This window comes from Dermacentor albipictus, chromosome 9 (genome assembly GCF_038994185.2).
Source record: "Dermacentor albipictus isolate Rhodes 1998 colony chromosome 9, USDA_Dalb.pri_finalv2, whole genome shotgun sequence".
Classification (NCBI taxonomy): Eukaryota; Metazoa; Arthropoda; class Arachnida; order Ixodida; family Ixodidae; genus Dermacentor; species Dermacentor albipictus.
Genome location: NC_091829.1, coordinates 3,028,082 through 3,046,072, shown reverse-complemented (window position 1 = coordinate 3,046,072; position 17,991 = coordinate 3,028,082). Strand labels below are relative to the sequence as shown.

General features: G+C 49.1%; 1 protein-coding gene across 5 annotated transcripts in view; it reads left to right on the top strand.

The window, feature by feature from the left end:
- The window catches only part of g (adaptor-related protein complex 3, delta 1 subunit-like garnet), a 354,723-nt gene that overhangs the window by 177,595 nt on the left and 159,137 nt on the right, over positions 1–17,991 (top strand). For all 5 annotated transcript variants that reach the window (XM_070524729.1, XM_065441037.2, XM_065441036.2 and 2 more), the window contains 2 exons: positions 6,726–6,818; positions 16,360–16,549. In XM_070524729.1, the coding sequence (XP_070380830.1) occupies positions 6,726–6,818; positions 16,360–16,549 (283 nt within the window). The remainder of the gene's footprint in view (positions 1–6,725; positions 6,819–16,359; positions 16,550–17,991) is intronic.

The window sequence follows — 17,991 nt, the reverse complement described above, 5'->3', positions numbered from 1 at the left end:
GTGACTGTGTAGTTTACAGGATTATAGAGAATGAACGTGATTCAGAATACCTGCAGCATGATTTGAGAGAGAGAGAGAGAATCAACTTTTGTGCTGAGCCCTTAGTGACGGGTGGTGCGCGCTTGCACCAGATGGGGTGGAACCTTATTCTCAGGTCCCATATGTGTCCAGCAGTTCCTGGCCCCTAGCCGCCAGCGCGAGCTGCGTCGGTAGGTCGGGGCTGGACAACAAGGTCTCCCATCGCTCGGGGGGGTTGGGGCTGGGGAGGGTGGGGGGTAGGGGTGGTGGGGGGTTCTTGAGCTTAGTGCACTCTGCAAGGATGTGTGCTAGAGTGCCTTTTGACCGTCTGCAAAAAGGGCATGAAGTGTCATGCTCTGTTGGGAACATCTTATGCAAGAGCACTGGATGCGCTAGCGACCCCGCTTGCATGCGTCGCACGATCGTTTGCTGAATTCGGTTGAGTTGCGGATGCGGACGGGGAAGCCTACATCTGCCGCTTCTGTACATTTGCGTGATGTCTTTGTAGCTTGTCACGGGGTGTGGTAGCCCTGGCTCGTCCTCGGCCCGGATCGATAGTTCTCGGGCATAGTGGTCGGCGAGTGCGTTGCCTTCCACTTGCGAGTGAGCCGGGACCCACACGAGCTCAACGGCCCGCCCCGGTGATTTGCATTTGTTGAGGATCGCTAGTGCCACGGAAGAGATGTTCCCCTTGCGGTAGCTTGCGTAGGCGGTCTGGGAGTCTGTGACAACGGTCCTCACTCCCGGTTGTGCGAGTGCGAGGGCCACGGCCACTTCTTCTGCTTCGGCTGTATTCGTCGTCCGTATCGACGCGCCTGTGACAAGTTTATCTATGGTGGTGACGACCGCCGTTGCTCTGGTTCCGTGCTTGGGAAGTGAGGCGTCCGCGTAGAGGACCTCGGGGTCCTCTTCCAGCTGTCGAGCCAGTGCCTTGGCCCGCGCAGAGCGTCTCTCGTTGTTCCTCCCCGGCTGCATGTTCCGGGGGAGGGGCTTGGTCTTAATAAAGTCTCTCCACGTTGTGGGGAGCGGCTCCGTTGTCGGTAGCTGTTCAATTTGCCATCCTATCTTGCGTAGGACGGCCCGACCGTGCTCTGTCCGGCTCAGCCTTACCCTCTGGTGGGATAGGTGTGCTTCCACCAGCTCTTCCACCGTGTTGTGGGCACCCATTTCCAGCAGCTTCTGCGTTGACGAGTAGACTGGGATGCCCATGGCGAGTTTTACTGCTTTCCTTATCGTCGTGTTCAGCGTTTCGCGGTTCACCTTCGCAAGCTGGAGGTACGGGGCGGAGTACGTTACGCGTGACACGACGAATGCCTGCACCAGGCGCAGTGCGTCTTCTTCTTTGATTCCTCTGTTCCGGTTGGTGACTCTCCGGATCATGCTGAGGACTTGCTCGGATGTGGTCTTGATTTTGTTGACGGCTGCGTGCGCCTTGCCGTCGCTGCACAACAGCAGGCCCAGTATCCGGATCTGCTGCGTTGGTTTGATCTCTGTGCCGTCGATGGTGATGATTATGTTTGGCGGCGGCTCTTTCTTCGGTCTTCCGGGCTGTACCATGAGCAGCTCCGATTTCTGTGGAGCGCAGCTCAGGCCACAGGTCCTGGCATACTCGTGGACGGTCGTTGCCGCTCTCTGCAGGGCTTCCTCCACCCAGGCATCGGAACCCGCGCGGTTCGTCCACACCGTTATATCGTCGGCATAGAACGCGTGGTCCACGCCCTCGATCTGATTGAGTAGTTCGGGCAGGGGCAGGAGTGCTAGGTTGAAAAGCAGAGGCGACAGGACAGACCCCTGTGGGGTACCCCTGTCTCCGAGCTCCACAGGCTCTGACCGTTCATTTCCTATCCGGATAGTTGTTGCTCTATTGGTTAGGAAATCTTTGATATAACCGTAGGTCTTGCGGCCACACCCCGTCTTGCGCAGGTTCTCGAGCACGCTGGCGTGGGACACGTTGTCAAAGGCCCCTTTGAGGTCCAAAGCCAGTATACCCCGGGGCGCGTGCCTCGTTGCTTTTTTAATCACCAATTCGTGTAATTGGATCAAGACGTCTTGGGTGCTCAGGTGCTGGCGGAATCCATACATGGTCGCCGGCATCTGATTTGTCTCGTCCAGGTGTGCTTGAAGTCTTCTGAGAACCATGCGTTCCATGACCTTGCCCACACAGGACGTGAGCGAGATGGGGCGCATGTTCTCGATGGTCAGAGGTTTGCCGGGTTTAGGTATGAACCGTACCTCGGCCTCTTTCCATTCTGCGGGCAACTTCGAGCTTTCCCAGGTTCTGTTGATGTGACCCAGGAGCCCACGTGCCGCCGCATCACTCATGTTATTGAGCAGCTTGTATGTAATGGCGTCCATTCCTGGTGCGCTCGCCTTATTACTCTCGTCTATGGCTGTTAACAACTCCGTGATGGTGAACGGTTCATCCAATGCCGGATTTTCCGGTCCCCCGTACTCCTCCGGTATCGGAAATCGCCCTCTCTCCGTCTTGAGGTAGATCGCCTTGAGGTCTTCAATGAGCCTTTGGCCGTTGCCATCGTAAGCGTTCAGAACTTTGGTGAGGTTGCGGTTGGTTGCGGTCTTGCTGCTCAACGGGTTGATCAGGTGTCTGAGCAGGCACCAGGTCTTGCGCGCCGACAGCGTTCCCTGCAGCCCGTCGCACGTACTCATCCAGTTCTCTCGGCACAGCTTGGTTGCGTATTCAGCGATCTGTTTGTTGAGGAGCGCGATGCGTTTGACGAGCTTCTTGTTTCGTCGTTGACGCTTCCATCTTCGCGTGAGCGAGTGCCGCGCCTCCCACATGTGTGCTAGTTTGGCGTCGACGAAGGGCGTCTGCATCGTTGTCACAACTTCTTGAGTAAATCTGTCGAGCACGATCTTTTGTTCTCGCGCCCATTCTGCGTACGTTTGATGTCTGCCCTCCTCCGCGTTTTCTCCGGAGGTCTCGTTTTCTTCGTCCGTGTGCTTGCGCATTCGGTCCCAGTCGGTGATCCGGGCTTTGCCGAGGGCTGCCCGGTACCTTGGTCCCTTGATCGTTACACTTATGATACTGTGGTCGGAGCCCAGGTCTACGTCTTCGTTCCGCCAGGCCACTTCTAGGGAGCCCGCCATCCACGACAGGTCCGGGGTGGTGTCCCTGTTGACGCTGTTTCCCTTTCGGGTGGCGACGCCCGGTTCATTGAGGAGCGCCATTTCTTGGTCCTCCATTGCCTTTGCTAGAGCCTTGCCTCGTTTAGATTGGTATTTGTAACCCCATGTAGTGTGAGGGGCGTTGAAGTCGCCTAGGACCAGGAGCGGCCTGTTTCCCGCCAACCTCTTCGCCTGGCTCACTGTTGTTTCAAAGTCGTACTGCCTTTGTGACGGCCTGCAGTATGCGCTCATCACAAACAGGTTTCCGGCACTGCCAATAGTCCTTGTGTGAACCTCGACCAGCGTGTGTTCGCAGCCCTTTTGCGCGGTGAGGTGCTGGGTGGCTGCTATGTTGGTGCGCACCAGTAACGCCGTCCCGCCTTCCGTCGGATCCGTGTACGTGATGTAACCCGGGAGTCTGGGTCTGCCGTGTGTCTCTTGTAACGCGATAATATCCGGTTTCTGGTCGAGCCCATCTAAGTGAAGTTGTAACTCGGCTTCCTTGGTGCGGATGCCCCTGCAATTCCATTGGTAAATGATCGTTGTTTCCCCCCCGCGGATTTGCTTTTTACTGTTCGGCGTCTGCGCCATCTTCCTTTGACGTTTTGATGCGACCGCGCCTGTACGCGATCGATTCCTTGACTTTATTGGCGCGTTCTTTCCTTAGCGCTGCGAACTTGTTCTTCACGGTTATCGTCGCTGTCTTCGCCGCCAGTCGTTCGTGCTTGACTGACAGGATCTTAATTTGACCCTCGAAGACCTCTAACCTGGCATTCATATTGTCGAGATTCTCGTTAATTTGATTGATGGCTGCGAGTATCGCTGCCAGTTTGCCCTCTTGCGGTGGTTGCTGTTGTTGATTTGACGGCTGCGGTGCCGCTGCTGCCGTCTTGCAGTCAGCTGTGGTTTCAGCGTCCATCGCTTCTTGAACATTCAATGCTTGGTGCATGGGCTGCGCCTCTCCTCTCCGCTCTAGGCGCGGCGAGAGGGGGTCCCTCCGCGGCACCTTGCGTTTCTCGTTGGCGTCCTCGGGTGCCGGGCTCGTTTTGGTTAATTTAGTCGCTGAGCTGCCGCTAGCTAGCGCGTCTATTTTACTCATGAGTGCTCTGATCTGCACATTCTGTTCCTGAATCTGGGCGTTTTGCCTTTCGATTAGTCTTTTAAGTTCTGTACATTCGCCGCACTCTTGGCGTGTTGCGGCGTTTTGGCTAGAGGGGGCAGGTGGGTTAGGGTTGAGGGGTGGGAACTCTCTGTCGTCCCCTAGAGCGACGGAAGACCTGTTGGTCCAGCCCACCTTTTTCTCGGCGAGTATCCCTCGTTGGTTGAACTCGACCCGGGTTCTTGATCTGGTCCGGGACCTCGAACGGGATCCCCGGCGTCTTCCACTCGAGCTACGACTGCCTCCTTTCCCCATCGTCTCCCAGCGGCGGCCGTCCTTGGAGCCAGCCGATGGCGCCTGGTCGGCCCTGTTCGGGCCATCCCGGGAACGGGATCGCGATCGTTGGCGGCTTTGGTGGCTGCCCTTGCGGGCCGGCGTTCTCGAACGGCTCCGCGAAGAGGTGCTGCGTTGGGCACGGCCTGCAGGACCTCTATCTTCTTCGCTACTGTCGTCGATGGCCCGGCGCCGTTCCCAGCGCCGGCGCCGCATCACGTACGGCGTCTTGAATTTTGCCTTACAGGCCCGGTCGGCGGTGAGATGCTTGCCGCCGCACAGGCCGCACTTGGGCACACACGCGTGCTCTTTGTCCGGGTTGGCGATGCCGCACCCCCGGCAGATGCGATTTTGGGGATTGGGGCACACGTCCATTCGGTGTCCGACGCGGCCGCACTGGTAGCAGACGTCGATCTGCTTGCGGTGCAGTGAACATTCAAGACCTAGTGAAATTCAAGACCTAGTGGTGCACAAGCACAACCCGACGGCGTTGCAGGCGAAACGAATTGGCAAGACCAGATCCGTGGTGATCGCCTTCGAGGGACCCAAGGTTCCCAATTACGTGCGTTACGGGAACCTGCTCGTTGAATGTTCACTGCAGCATGATTTGAATGTAATATCATCCTGGTATGCCCATTCAGAAATGTCGTTGAAGGTAAAAAGTGTGTTCACGTCACCTTTACGAGGAAACATTCATGCCAGTTGAATACGTATACCATAAATAGCGCTACTTTAAGCGCGGACAGGGAATATAAATATCTAGGAGTTTATTTTACGAGTGATTTGAGGTGGACTAAGCACGTTCACCACATCAAAGTAAAGACTGCACGAGTTTTAGGCTTCTTAAGACGAAATTTCAGCGAACTTCCATTTAATTTAAAAGAACAACTGTATTTCACTCATGTGCGCTCATTGCTGGAGTACGCATGCGTTTGCTGCGATCCGTATACCAAAGAGCTGGCCGATACGCTTGAAAAAATACAGAATAGGGCAGTGCGATTCATTCTAGGTAATTGGGATCGTCAACTTAGCATGAGAGAAAGCAAACGTAAACTTAAATGGGAAGAATTGACAGATTGTAGACGAAACCTCAGGTTGAAATTTTTCCATAATATCTACCATTCTAAAACTGGAATCAATAAGGAGAAGTACATTCAAGAGCCGTCCTATATATCCCAAAGAAGGGACCACAGTCTCAAAATAAATGAATTTTCCTTTAAAGGTGACGTCTTCCGCTATTAATTTTTTGTTAGATGTATAAGAGAGTGGAATAATCTTCTGCCTATGATTGTATCAAATGTGTCAAATGATGCTTTTTAGCGCACTTTGTGTAATTAGTTTCTTTATTGGTCTCAAATATGATGCTCATTTTTATGTATCCCCCTGCTGTAATGCCTGCAAAGGCGAAGCAGGTATCAAATAAATAAAATAAAAAATAAATATGGTGTTCTCGTGGTACCAGACGTCACTTATGCTTATGCACCCACTATGGTTGTGCTGCCAAAACCGGAGTCCGTTGAACACTTGACAGGACAAGAAGGAAAAACATGTCACCCCCGCATTTCCAAGAAAAGTGAATAATTGGAAAGGCCTATCTAGCAGCTTTTAGCAACACAGTCATTGTATGGCCTTCCAACGACTGCGTCAGGCTGACTAAGTTCTTTGTAATACCATGGACTGCTACGTCTGCTTTCAGTGTTGTGATCATTTTCCTTTTTCACATCCGAAGCTGCATTGCTCTTGGTGCACATTTTGAATGAGTTGTAAACAAGGGTCTGAACTTATAATTACTTGGGGCAGTTTCGAGGAATTTAGGCTTCATGCCATAATTGTGGAGACGACACTTGCCTAAAAAAGCAACATATATATATATATAAACGCGCGCGCGCACACACACACACACACACACACACACACACACACACATGACAAGATGTTTATGTTAGTACTCCCTTAAACGGCTTTCAAAATCAGTAAAGCTTTTTAATAATGCGCTCTTGCACCGGTGTTTGTGCTTCAGTGCTAGTGTAGCTTCCGGATTAGCTTTGTTTCGTGTTTATTCTGTTTTTTCAAGAAATTAGTAAATTAAGGCTTGTGCTTTGTGAGAGCACAATCTCTGAATCCATCACTCACTGTTCTCGCTGCTCAGGTCTCATTTCATCCGACAAGTATCTTAACGCAAGTCGCAAGGAACGAGATGTGGCAGATGGCGGCAAGAAGAAGAAGAAGAAGCTGAAGAAAGGCAAGTCATTGCGATTTTCTTCTCTGCTAACACATTTAGAGTAAAGGAGTTGGCTTTCGAAATTGGCAAAAAAAAAAAAATAGCATTCACCACTATGAGAGGTCTCCTCAATGCTGTGCCTTTGTGCTTGGCAGGTCTTTTATTGTCCTCATATATACTTTGCTTGATTTGGCATGCCCTCAGTTTTACATTCACACACTTTTTATGGTCAGGAAAGAGATGTCACCCTCACACTTTCATAATTCATCAGAATACCTTTATTCACACTAAATGACCAAATCAGTATGTGCTAACTCCATTAAAGTTTTGAAAGGCGCTCAGGAAAAGGCAAGCTGTGGTAGAGAATGTGACAAGCATTACAAGTTTGCAGTAATGCTTATTCTACACTGGATGCCTTATGAATTGGAACATATTGGTGCCAGACCTAAAGTTGATGTCCTATTTCTTGCTAAGAACTTACTTGAATGTGTCTGCATTTGTGTCCAAAGAAAGCTCCTGGAGTGTTGCATTAAACTTTGCATGGAGGTAATCTAATGTTTTTCAGGGTGTCTACCAACCGGGAAAACCGGGAATTCTCGGGGATGTTGAGTAGTATGGAAAAACTCAGGGAAAACTCAGGGAATTTGTGCCTCTATCAGGAAAAATTAGCTGTAATTTTATTGAAAGGGTCGAAAGTTGCGGTAATGCTGGCTCGAGTAACGGACAGGAATTGTAATTAATCATCTTTGACGCCCTGTTGTCGGCTGGAGGAGTTGCCAGTGTGCAGTCAAGAACCGACTTTCCGGATTCCCGATAATTTGGACGGCTTCGCGGCACCACCATGTACCCCATAAGTCAATGTATCAGAACGTATGAAATTTTGGATGCAGGAACTCTTCGCCGTCCAATTATCCGGACGTTTTACCGTGTCTGCAGGTCCAAAATGGCATTAATCAAAACCACCACCGCTGCCATTTTGATTACCTCGCCACCTCGAACCGGCGCTCTCGCACGCAGATCCGCTGGCAGCCGTAGCCACCACTGCGGCAATGCTATGCCTAGCTGCTTCGATGTTCGCTATTAAGCTTCCTGCCGTTGGGTGCCGTGTTTTTCATTGAAAGAATTTGCTGCTGTCAGCAATGCCACAGACCTCACCTTTGTGGGCCTCATGATTGGCTTAGAAGCTTGGAAAGTGCAGTGCGTTGCATAATGCCGGTTCCTGAAAGTCAGCTTTGCCTCTGTACAGAAATTGTACTTGAAGCTACACTTAAGTATTGCAGTGAAGCATAAGGTTGTGAAGGGGCTGTTGTCCCGAGACACAGTATGTATTCCTTAATTACACACGCCTGCACCTGGTATTTCCTGTCGCAGTACGAGCACCAATATGCCTAATACGTGTAACGACAGGCCTGCAGAGCATTTTCGAGTGTGCATGTTGTAAATTGAGCCCTTAAGGGCAGTAAATGACGTGGATTTATTTTTTTGCAACCGGCCGATTTTTCGGACATTTTCGCGACCCCTAGGGAGTTCGAAAAATCGAACATGGACTGTGCATCTGACCAAAAAGATGCTTGAAATGGTCCATGGGGCGAATGAGTGGCGGAAGGCGGACAAAAACAGAAAGGACCTACGCATTGGGGAATGAACGGGAGAGGAAGCATGCTGCCGCCGTTTTGAGTTCAAAAAACAGTGTTGACTGATGCTGAGATGCAAATGTTCCTCATCCAAACCAAATAAACTATTTCAAGCAATGAAACATAGTACTGAGGCATCGTTGCGGACTGAGGGTATGTCAGGACAGTTAAGGTTGACTTACGAGCTGTTGAGAAACAATCTCAATTGTGACAAAGTTCGGGCCTCATACCACTGAGCTTGCTATCAATTGATAGAAATAGCTCATATTCGAAAATATTTGCTTCTGTATTCATGTCCTTTTTATTTGTATTTGAGAATGTCTGACTTGATTTGCAATTTCTTTTGAAGACATTTTATTTGCTGTGCATTTTACTAACCCCTCCCTTCCATTATTTTTTTGACTAGCATAAACACTACTCCTTAGTATTCAATTTGCATTGTCGTTTTTTAAAAGTTTTTTTCATATGCTTACTAGAGTGACAGCATCGGTCGATATGGTCTCAGCCTGTCTTGACAGAAAACATAGTTCTTCATCACTCTGGGAATTTCGCTAAGGCACTCAGAAAAAACCGGGAAAACTCAGGGAATATGGAAATGCGAACTTGGTAGACACCCTGGTTTTTCATGTACAGTCGCCGACCGCTTTTCCGGACTCCGAAAATTCGGACATGCCCGATTATTCGGTCAGCTTCGCGGCACCGCCATTCTCCCCATAGACCATAATGTATAACAACTGCCGAAAGTTCGGACACCTTGCAACCTCTCGTCTGATTTTTCAGACACTCCTTGAGCCAACTCGGTCGAGAGCGCCATGCACCGACTCTGACCGGTGCATGGTTCGACTTGCTGAACGCCATTTTTGTTTTGAACGGAGCTTCCTTGCTGCCCCACGAAGTGGTGCTACTAGAAATCCCCGCTCATCATCATCGTTTCTGCCTGGTTCGATATTCGATAGAGTGGCTCTGCAGCAGTTCCGGTTTCAGCTTAGTAAGCCATGTCAAGACAATCCAGCAGCTGATTTGTTTCTTCGCGCACGACGCTGCGAGCATGCCGCGTTTTTTCGTTTGTGTGACTGGTGTCGGCACGGCGGTGTTTGCTTTGTGTGCTGTGTCGAGGTTTCGGTGATCCAACGCGGCATACGGAAACATCTCGTCAAGTGTCTAATGGCGCCGACAGTGCCCGCGCAGACTGCGTTGCGGAATGCCGGCAAGCGGGTGCCGGGAGGCCTAAGATTTGTCGCCTTCCGATGTGCTCCCTACCGACGCGGAAAATGTTCTGCCGAGACTTGCGCAGTGGTTGCATTGCGATTCCGGACACCGTCTCATTGAAAGTTTCACAGGTGCTGACACTGCTGTACTGACATGCGCAGAACTCGACGACGGCGAGATCATTCGTCAGGTTTCTGCTGCACCGCCGGACGATTACCGAGTCGGAAGTTGACGCACCATGTGCTACGCTGCCGTCGCACGCGGAGCGTGTACAAGCAGTGACTGTGCTTTCAGCCGCCTATAGTGACCGTACGACCCTCTCCGAGATTCAGGCTTATCTGATTGCGCGTAAACGGAACAGCGTGCAACGGCCCACTCACGACTTCTTCAAGCCTACTGCCGAGCCCGAATAAGTGCGTGGAAATAAAGGATTTCATTTTTTTTTCATTATCTGCTTTTTCGGACACCTGTTTATTCGGACATATCCGCAGTCCCCGTGAGGTCCGAATAAACGGTCGGCGACTGTATTGCAAACTTAATGGACACAGGCAATGGACACAACTTCTACCCATGTGGCTCATGCAGCGCCTAAATCTGTTCTCTAAGCAAACAGCACCCACCTCCTTCGTAATATGGCAATGCATATAATTCATTGGAACATCGGAGGTCTTCTTCACAATCTTGATGACTTTAAAGAACTCTTCTGGAAATTCAGTCCCAGGCTGCTGTGTGTTCAAGAAACACACCTCAAACCTGTGCAAACAAATTTTCTCCAACAGTATTCTATTTTTGCAAAGACCGTGGTGATGATGTCATGTCATCCGGTGGTGTGGCCATCATAGTCGACAGAGCTATTGCTTGCCGGGAAATAGAAGTCCGTTCGCTTGTAGAGGTAGCTGATGTCCATGCAGTCTTGTTTAATAAACTAGTTACTATGAGCTCTATATACATGCCTCTGAATTATAAACCCCAGAAAACTGAATTTCAAGACTACATTGATCAACTTCCAGAGCCATACATAGTTGTCAGAGATTTAAATGCTGTGGGGAGCACATGCGCCCATCTTCCTCTGCGTCGTCACGGTCGCGTCGAGAGCTGGCATAGACGCAGGAGTGGTGCACTATGCCCTCTCCCACTTCTCCCTCACTCTCGCGATGTGCGGGAAGGTAGCTGACGGGCAAGGAGGACATTCCCCTCACCAAGGTCGAAAGGTGCAAAACAACGCCACCGGGGGAGACCCTCTCTTTGACGCTGGACCCCTAACCTGCCGGACTGGAGTACCTGCCGCAACCCGGGAATGACCTCGTTTGCCTGATTATCCCGGGCAACGAGGCCACACTATTATTACCTATTACAGAGAAGACGCCCCTCTGCCAGTGCTCTTTATTGCTGGTAGCAATAAACATTGTTACAGTTGACACCGCTGTCTGCCCTATTCGTTCCACATTGGTAGCGCCAAATGTGGGGGTTCCACTCTGCATGTGGCTAGGACTGAAGGCAAGCTCCGGATCTAGCTTACACAGTCGCTCCGTGGTACTCCGCAACCGGACACGGGAGGGCTTAGTGCGCCTCTCCTGTGTCTATGCCGGCCCTCGACGCGACCGCGATGATGCGGGGTAAGATGGACGTGTGTGCTCCTCACAATGCACATAATTCTTTTTGGGTAGACTGCCGTTGCAATGGAAGAGGCTGTTTAATAGAAAAATTCCTCTTTGGATGCATGTGTACTTAAAAAGGAGTCTACATAATTTAGCGTTCCGTACAAAAACCTACTTATCAATAGACTTGAACATAGTATACAGCACATTAATGCCATACCTTGATTGGAATTTTATTAGAAACCCCTACGGATGTGCCCACTTCCCAGTGGTCATAAATGTTACAAAACAGGCTGAATACTCTCCGCACATTCCCTGATGGAAGGTTTAATTGGCAAACTGGGTTCTCTTCAAACAAATCACATATTTAGCTCAGGATGACATTGCTGGTTTTAATATAGACAATGCTGTGGCTTACATGGCAGGTTTTATAATAGAGGCTGCCACAAAGTCCATCCAAGAAGCTAACGGGCTGGCCAAAAAGCTTCGGATCCCATGGTGGAATGACAAATGTGGAAAGGCACGGAAAAAACAAAACAAGGCTTGGAGATTGCTTCACGACTCTCCAACCGCTGAAAATCTTATCAATTTCAAACAGGCAAAATCTCTAGGCAGAAGAATGCGTAGACGTGCTAAGAGAGAGAGTTGGGAGAAGCCCCTTTGCAGTATAAATTCTTACACAGACGAGAGAAAAGTGTGGCGCAGAGTAAACCAGGGTGTCTACCAACCGGGAAAACCGAGAATTCTCAGGTATATTGAGTAGTCTGGAAATACTCAGGGAAAACTCACGGAATTTGCTTCTATCAGGGAAAATTAGCTTTAATTTTATTGAAAGGGAACGGAAGTTGCTGTAATGCTGGCTCAAGTAACAGAGAGGAATTGCAACGAATCTTCTTTGATGCCATGAGATTGGCTGGCCACTGCACAGTCAACGACTGACCTTTCGATGCCCGATAATTCGGACGGTTTCACGTTGCCACCACATACCCCACAGAGTCACGTACAAGAACATCTCCGAAAATGTATCTGAAATTTCGGACGCAGGAACCGGTCGCCATCCGATTTTCCGGATTTTTCGTCGTCAGCACTGGGCCCAAACTGCATTAATCAAAGCCGCCACCACTGCAGTTTTGATTACCTCGCCGCCTCAAACCGGCGCTCTCTCACACAGATATTTTGGCGGCTGCAACCACTGCTGTGGCAACGCTAGGCCTAGCTTTTTCGACGTTTGCTATTAAGCTTTGTGCCGTTGGAGGCCATGTTTTTCTTTGAAAGAATTGTCTGCTGCCAGCAATGGCACCAACTTCGCCTTTGTAGTCCTCGTGATTGGCTTGGAAGCTTGGAAAGCATGTTGCTTTGCATAATGCCGGGGACTGAAAGGGATCTTCGCCTCAATACAGAAATGTTACGCTGTGAAGCATAAGCGAAAGTATTGCAGTGAAGCATAACAAGCGTGGGAAGGGGCAGTTGTCACGGGACCCAGTATGCATTCCTTAATTATATACATGTGCACCCGCCATCCCCTGACCCAGTTTGAGCACCGATATGCCTAATAATTGTACTGGCAGGCCTTCAGAGCTTTTTCAGATGTGCCTGTGGCGATTTGAGCATTTAAGGGCAGTTAAAGACATGCATTCATTTTTTTCAAGCTGCTCGATTTTTCGGACGTTTTCACGGTCCCTAGGGAGTCCAGAAAATTGGACGTTGACTATACAGCTGACTAAGAGGGTACTTCAAATGGTCTGTGCGGCACACGCACGGCGGAAGGAGGACGAGAACATAAAGGACCTACGCATTGAGGAATGAATGGCAAAGGAAACGTCCCACCACTTCTTTGAAGGAGCTTGAGCTCAATAAACAAAGTGTTGGCTGATGCCGAGATGCAGGTGTCCCTCATCCAAAACCAAAGTAAACTCTTTAAAGCAGTGAAACGCAACACTGAGGCCTTGTGCGTGGGCTGAGGGTATGTCAGGGCAGTTGAGGTTGACACACCAGCTGTTGAAAGAGATTCTCACTTGTGACAAAGTTTGGGCTTCATAAGAATGAGCTTGCTATCAGTTGATACAAATAGCTCATATTAGAAAATATTTGCTTCTCTATGCATCTCCTTTTTATTCGTATTTGGGAATGTTTGACTCAATTTGCAATGGGTTTTACTATTGCGAAGTGACATTCGTGCTATCGTTTCAAACCAAAGTGAACGCCGAGAGCACGCAGCGCACACAAAGCTACGAGCTGCCGATGCAACTAGACTCTGCCCCCAGCACAGATTGCTCTCCAGGTATGGCCGCACGACCGCTCGTAGCTGCCACATATGCAGTTGCGGCCGGAGAGAACCCCCCCCTCTCCCACCTTCATTGGCACCTCGTAACGTTGGGTGCCTTGCCTGCGAGAGAGAGAGAAGACGGCGCGCTTCCTCTTCGCATTCGACCCTTTCACGCGGGCAGGATTGAGCCGTGATTGTTGGCTCTCGCGACTCCGCTTGCACGCTTTCACTTGCACATACAGTGTAAGGCGCGCGGCAACAGTGACGCTGACGATGGAAATGCACTTTGAGTGTCCATATAATTGCTATCACAATTTAAAGAAAGAAAGACTGTGTTCGCGTTTTTATCTTGAGGGTCTTGAGAGAGGCACAGAACCGACCTGCAACAGACGGCCACAGATGGAATGAGCAAAGCGACACGGCAGCGATTGTCACCAACGTGGTCCCGTGCGCTAACGCTCTCCCTGTACATGAAGGCATGGAGTTCGAATTATCGGTGGTGGTGTGGATCTCAGTCTGAATTAGCGGGATGCGTTCCATATTGCTTTCAATACATTATTGGATGGACCGCAGCAGCTACTTCGAATTATCCAAAATTTCGAACTAACGAGTTGTGAAACGAGCTTTTACTATAATTTATCATTCCGCAACGCTAAGTGCACTAAATATACTAGGCCCTGTTCACCGTATGGGTATCCATCTCACAGCCAGTGCAGGACAAGTCCGATCCAGAGCCTTTATGTATAGTAGTCAAACCAGTGGTCACTTCATCTGCAGCATTCATATACCAGTTTTATATATTTTTTTAGAATAAACGCAAACATTCAACATCATTCTTATTCAACCATAAACGACATGACTGCTGCCCCACTCTTCAATAACTGGCCTGCAGCGAGAAAGCCGTTCTCTTTGCGTGTGACGAAGCTTAATGAGGAAATCGGTGTTCCAGTTCTTGAACAGTGTCCTATGGCTCCAGCAGAGCTGTTACCACCGTGGCAGTGGTAGCTCATAGAGTGTGACATATCGTTTGTAGAAGTCACTAAACACGTACCAGAGGCACACATTAGAATGCATTTCTTAGAACTTCAGTCCAAAGTTTAGAATTAACGAGTTGTGAAACGAGCTTTTACTGTAATTTATCATTCCGCAACGCTAAGTACACAGAGTTTTACACAGACACTTCTAAGTCATATGCTGGGGTCTCATGTGCAGCCGTCGGCCCATCCTTCTAGGAATCCGGTGTACTCCATTCGGAAACAAGTATCTTTACGGCTGAGGCCTATGCACTATTATCAGTTATAAGGCATATAAGGAAATCAAAACTCTCAAAAACTATTATATTGATACATGCATATTGCGTGTTTCTTGTGGATGATGCATGTGGGCGCGCCCCTACGAAGAGGATGAACACTCTCTGGCTCTTGAGCTGTCGGCTGAAATGGCCAGTGCTGCATTATCCTTTGTAAATATACTTTGTGATTAGTCACCAGTTTCTAATCCTTCGTTCTTGTAACAATATTTAGGGGCTTCCAAAGCGTAGTAAAAGCCCTGAAGTCAATCTAAACACAAAATTCCTGTACTCATTAAGCTCTATACAGCCCTGTGTAGAGCGTATATATCTAACCAGCATGCTATTACATGCTGGGTACCTGGCCATAGAGGCATTGAGGGTAATGTGCTTGCAGACCAAAGGGCCACGTCACTTACATTGCAAGCTATTAATCCTACCGCTGCTGTGCCTGCCACAGATCTGAAACCTCTCTTACAAAAGAAACTGCGAAGGCACCTAATAAGCTTCACGTGATAGAGCCACAGTTCGGTTTCTGGCCCTCCGTAACAAAATCGCAGTGATCTGATGTCCTATTCTGTTGTCTCAGACTAGGACACACATTTGGCACCCATAATTTTTTGCTTGCTATTGCATTAGTAATCTTACGTTGTAAAGTGACGGCCGTAAACGCACAAATCCTGGCGCCGTTCGGATAGCGGCAGTTAAATGCGCTGCAGTCGGTCCGCTCGTCAGCTGCCTTGCAGAGGAACACGATGTAGCCGCTTTACTTATTGCCACTTGCCACATTTGCAGTCCACAACGCAATGAAGTCGAATCATAGTGCCTGCGAAAAGACAGACCAACTCTGACCGCAGAGCTCTCATCAAAATGGAGCATGTTGTAACTCAAGCAGTCGACGCTTGCTGTGTGCCGGAAGTGCTTAAGTGGAGTGAGAAATTGTTCTTGTGAATTTTCTTTTTGTTACTTTCTTTTTATAGAAACAAATTAACATTCCAACTATTGCAAACATAATTTGTTCAGCGTAAAGGTGGAAAATTATCGATTACACGCCCTGGGCAGCCAATCGGATAGCTCGCCCACAAGATGTCAATTGGGTGATTTTCGTCATATGGGTAGGGGCGGCTGAATATTCAGCCAAGCAGTGTGCGGCGATCGGCAGCGATGTACATTTTTAAAGCCTTATAATAAATTACACGCTTTACGTAGAGCACTTAGATGCATCAATTAATGATCAGAGGGACCTACTCTAACGACTCGGTATGTTTGTAGAAAATCATCAAAATCGTTTCAGGGTCCCTTGAAGAGGTAGTTGCTTTTATCGAGTTAACGTTTATATCAAAATTTTTAGCCATCCCGTTTACTTCGTTATAACAAGGGCTTACTTTGTGTGCTAAAATGTGCATTCACTAGTATTTCACTTTGGTGTTGATGTAGTGCAGTAAGCATGTGTGTCTCATATTTCCACTGTTCCAAAAACTGACTGAAAAAAAAATGCAATGCTGCTTCCATTACTGTTGAATCAGCATGGATCCCGCAATATGGTGTGATCTTGCGGCATGCACAGGCAAGGAAAGGCGGAAGAAAACATCCCAGTTAGCAGTAGCCTCAGAGTCGGATGAGGAGGAACTGCCTGGTCCACTCGGTGTGGTCAACACATCCGTTGAGATGCCTGAAGGTGCTCGGCTGTCTGATGATGACGATGATGACCGCAATGCTGATGACCCACATCGTGCCTTGGACATCGACCTGGAAGAGTGAGACCTCCTTTTGTCTCTGCTCCAGCATGTGTCACTTTCAATGCTCAGCACATGAACACACTGCTCACAAATCACTGTGCCAGAACAGCGCAAGTCATTTCATGTCGCTGTATTACATATGGCCACACTTTTTGATCTGAAAATAGATTTTCACAGCTCAGCGATTCGAACACAATAATCTAACTGCATGGTGGCCGGGGCTTTCTGTGCTACTGGTGAGTGGTAAGTAATTGCTGGAAATCCAAATTCAGTCACAATGCATCACAAAGGCTCTTGCCTTCGTCATATACAAAAATGGCTCAGCTCGATGTCCCCAGCACCCACCAGTGGTGCAAGAAGTGTTAGCAGCCATGTGTTCTGAGTATCACATTTTAATCGCTGAGCATATTACTGAGAGAAGCGGAAATTTTTCTTAGCATCATTATAGCAAAAGTGTACAGCAAAGCACTTTCTTATTCATCGAGTCAGTTTGCATGTCTCAAAAGTCTAAAAACAATCCCACAGCATCTTAAATCACTTTAAATGGCATTGTTATTAAGCACTTATGAACAAATCCCTGTGAAACTTGTTTGATAATGTTGTGGACAAGTGTATCAGATGTTTCATGTGTCACAAGCATAATGCACAATGTAGTAAGCCTGTGTGTGCTGGAAAGAGCAAAGCTGCGGGGTAGGTGCTTTAAACTACCTTCTGATGGTGCCATGCGCATTATCAGCAGTCATCACGAGACTTCTCTGTTTAGTTGCTGTACAACACCGTAGCAAAATGTAATACTCTAGTACACCCTGGTAGTGGCTGGCATGTGCTACTATGTGAAAGTTACTGCCATTGCCAACAAAAGAATCCCTCTCAGTCCCTGTGGTGTTAAAAAAAAGAAAGGGAAGACATTTTCTTAGCAACAGTGGTACCAATGAGAAGCAACAATGACATCAAATCTCCCGTAAAATGCAGCATATAATATTGTCCCCACAGGGACGTCTGCATCAGCAGGCGTTTGGTGTGTTGCGACACCACGTACCTGAGCACACAAGGTTTGGACCCTCCCGCGTGTAGCCGTGCGTGGCGTAGTTGTGTCTGGGGAAAGGGGGATCCTGGGGGTTGAGCCGATACTGGGTGTTTGGACCATTAAGGCCCCCGGCGGAGGCAACACACCTCTTCGGCCTCTGCTTCACATAGACAGCACCTCCGGGCTGACCCACTGTTGTGTCGGCATCGGCAGGCAAGCGGGGGCCCGCGCCCAGCGAACGCGCGGCGAGCGCCCGACGCAGAGAGGGAGACACGGAGCCAACTGCTCCTGATGAAAACGGGACAAAGGACTGAGCCGGCTAGCGGCCGTTTATTACCAAGAAAAGACTCCACACGCCAGATGGCACCTCCTTAGTGGTCCAAGCTCGTCACATGACAGAAGGGGGGTGCGCCATCTAGCTAGACTACTACGA